The 3,164-nt window shown below is 40.5% G+C and overlaps 1 protein-coding gene across 1 annotated transcript; it reads left to right on the top strand.

Moving 5' to 3' along the window:
* The first annotated feature begins 685 nt into the window (after positions 1–685).
* On the top strand, positions 686–2,355 carry LOC119648383. The gene is made up of 2 exons (XM_038050119.1): positions 686–918; positions 1,147–2,355. The coding sequence occupies exons 1-2, from the start codon at positions 907–909 to the stop codon at positions 2,248–2,250; spliced, it is 1,116 nt and encodes a 371-aa protein (XP_037906047.1). The 5' UTR covers positions 686–906; the 3' UTR covers positions 2,251–2,355.
* Positions 2,356–3,164: the final 809 nt, after the last annotated feature.

Here is a 3,164-nt window from a genome sequence, read left to right as displayed (position 1 = left end):
GCCAAAGAAACTAGACAACTCCACAGCTTAAGCCCACTCTGTATGAGCTGATTCATCACAGCCTACGTCCGCGTAAAAAAGCAAATCGTTCAAATCTGAGCGGGGCTCCAACTCCCAAGCAGCAGTTCCGTATATTGGTTGTTATAACTATGCATCCGACCTTTATATGTATCTTGATTCCTGCAGCAAGATCGCAAGCCAATTTCACTTCCCTGGCATATGCTAGCATGACTAGCATCATGGGGTGCTATGAGTTCTTGAAAATATGCTTCAAATGTATCCCAATGCACCCTAGGAACTGAGAACGAAAGAAGTGGAGAAAACGTGAAAGTACGTACCATTGCCGCAGTCAGATTTTCCAGTATCTACCATCGAGCGAATTATACAGATAGTGAAAGGTGCATATAAAGCGATCAGGCAGACTGAAAAGTTGGTTGGTGTACCGCGATTCATCACATTTTTTCCGAACTAAGACGCAGGGAAAACCCTAGCTGCAGGTCCCCTTGTTCGGATTCTGGAGACAGGGAAGCCCTAGCTTCCATTTCTATGTTCACATAACCGTAGTTACAGAGATGGAGGACGTCTGCGGGGAGGCATCCTAGCTGAATCCAACCGAAACCGGAATAGAGACGAGAAACTGGCTCATTAAAATGCTAGGCCTAGGCAAAATGTGCGACAGTATGAGTGAGTCGGACGGGAAACCTTGGAGTGCGCTGTTCGCTTCTTGTCTGCTTCAAATGACTGGTTTCTAGCACAAGGGCTACACGCTAGCGTTACAAAACGTACTTGGTCGGTTGCAAGAGACGCTGGCGCAGTGAAGGGGCACGAAAAAGTTGGAAAAGAGGCACGGGCAGACTAGCGTTTCGTGTCTTATCTCTTGAACTCGTTATTATTGCAGTGAGAGACATGGGTCGATCGGTACGTATATGAGTTGTTTGTTTGATAAATATTTGTAGAAATATTCAAATTGTGCAATATTCTTTGTATAAGGTTCCTTTGTTAGTCTTTCTTTACCTAATTTTTATTTTATACATAAATATGTTGTCGTAGTCATCTTAATTATACATTTACGGTTAAGTTCCTCATAGTTTCGAACATGTAACCTTGTGCCAGGAGCATAAATCTCTAAAATTATTTACTTTCCAGGGAGGGTATCCACCCCATCGTAAACTTTCTCTGGAAGAGAAAATCGAAATCATCAAGGAATTCGAGAGGACTAAAACTCGGTCAAATCTTGCAAAATTATTCTACTGCCATGTTGGACAAATCAATCGAACACTTCAACATAAAATCGAAATTGTCTCGGAATTTAGGAGGATCCAAGCAGTAGGGAAAATCCGGAAGAAAAGGTCGGCGTGCAAGGTTTTACAAGCAGTGGGAACGATCCTGAACGAGTTCGTACAACGGTGCCGATATTACCCGATTCAACTTAACGATGAGTTCCTGTTGATAAAGGCTAAAGAAATAGCATCCATCATGAACCTTTCCAGCTTCAAAGGTCACAACTACTGGCTGAAAACGTTCAAACGCCGATTCAAGTTAAATGACGTTAACTGGGATACGTGGGGTCTCCCTTATGATGGATTTTCGAAGTTGGAATCGGTTGATCTGGAAACTATTATAGAAGATCTCCGAGCGCAAAAAGGAGAATCTGTCATTCCCTTACCAACGAAAATGGATGAAATGGAATATGAAAAAACAGTCAAGGAGATGATTTCGAACAGCGTCCCGTATCCTGGATATTTAGCCCAAGGCTGCACTGAATACAACAACAATGAAGAGATGACTGGAAACACCAACTACTCGGATGATGATTACGCCATGTCTAACTACGACGGCAACTCAAATGAATTTGATCCTACTGACTTCTTAACAGTTGGGGATGAAGAAGAAGACAATAGCTATTCAGATGATCCAATGACTATCGACTCTTACCAAACTGCCCTCAGCTACTTCCGACCACTAGCGGAATTCATCTTAAGTAAGAGCAAAGAACAGACAATTCACATGGGCAACCAACTGGGCAACGCTCTTGTTAAAGCAGCGGAAACTGAAGAAGAGGACGAGATGTCAAGGAATCAATTGAGTCGTCCACTTATTGTTAACGAAGTTCAGATTGAGAAATTTGATGATGCTGTCCAATATCTTCAACCATTGGAAGAATTCGTTCTTAGCAAGGAAAATATGAGAGCTGTTGGCCTTATCAACCAGCTGGAAATTCTTCTCAAGGACGAATCACTGACGAAATAATTCATTTTAATTAGTAATTTTGCAATACTTAAATACAAGTGATATTTTATACCCTTAGAATAAGATACTATGCATAAAATATAAAATAGATTCCCACATAAAAAATGACTTTCAATTCATGAAAATGCCTGAACCTGGAATAGAGCAAGTTAAACCTAAACTATAGTAGGGACAATATGAACAACATTCTAAGAAACGAGCTCCAGAATGATCTACATAGAGGATTCGTAATTAGTTTTTGGTATCTGGAGTTGAGTTCTATAACAACCATCAGCTTTGCCCTTTATCAAATTTGAAAACCGCATTTTTCCCAAGTATTGTTTTACTATCTTTAAAAATATATCTCCCCGCTAAGTACCTACATATGTTGGGAATTGTGCGGTCCGCAACTTTCACGGAAGTACGAGCTCATTTTAAAGCGAAACTTCGCCATTCCGTTCGCCTGCAAAGGAATCTACATTTACGCAGTTGTCTTCCTCCTTTAGTTTTCCCGCACTACAGAATGTTACTCAAACTATAAATCTCTACACTGCACATATGAAACCTTACTTAATAAAATTAAAAAACTCGGACCTCCATTAGTTTAACAATCACCAGCTTGATAAAAATGCCCACTTACATTTTATTTCCCTAACAATGTTATGCTATTGCTTGTATTGTATTAGGCTGGGGAAAAGGTAATGTCGTATTTTGTCAATAGATGGCGACACTTAAACATATCTTGTATTGTACTTATCGCATCGAGTCATACTATACGGCGATTTGAAGACGACAATCTGGGCTACAGGTGTCTCTTTGACAGTTTTATGATCGTTCGTTTCAGATATAGCCCGTCAAAGATGGAGTCCACCAAGGAAGAAATTCGTCATATTTTACATTTTTACTACCTGAGAGGTAAAAATGCGACGAAGGCG

This window comes from Hermetia illucens, chromosome 2 (genome assembly GCF_905115235.1).
Source record: "Hermetia illucens chromosome 2, iHerIll2.2.curated.20191125, whole genome shotgun sequence".
NCBI classification, from domain to species: Eukaryota; Metazoa; Arthropoda; class Insecta; order Diptera; family Stratiomyidae; genus Hermetia; species Hermetia illucens.
This window is presented reverse-complemented; position numbering and strand designations above follow the sequence as displayed.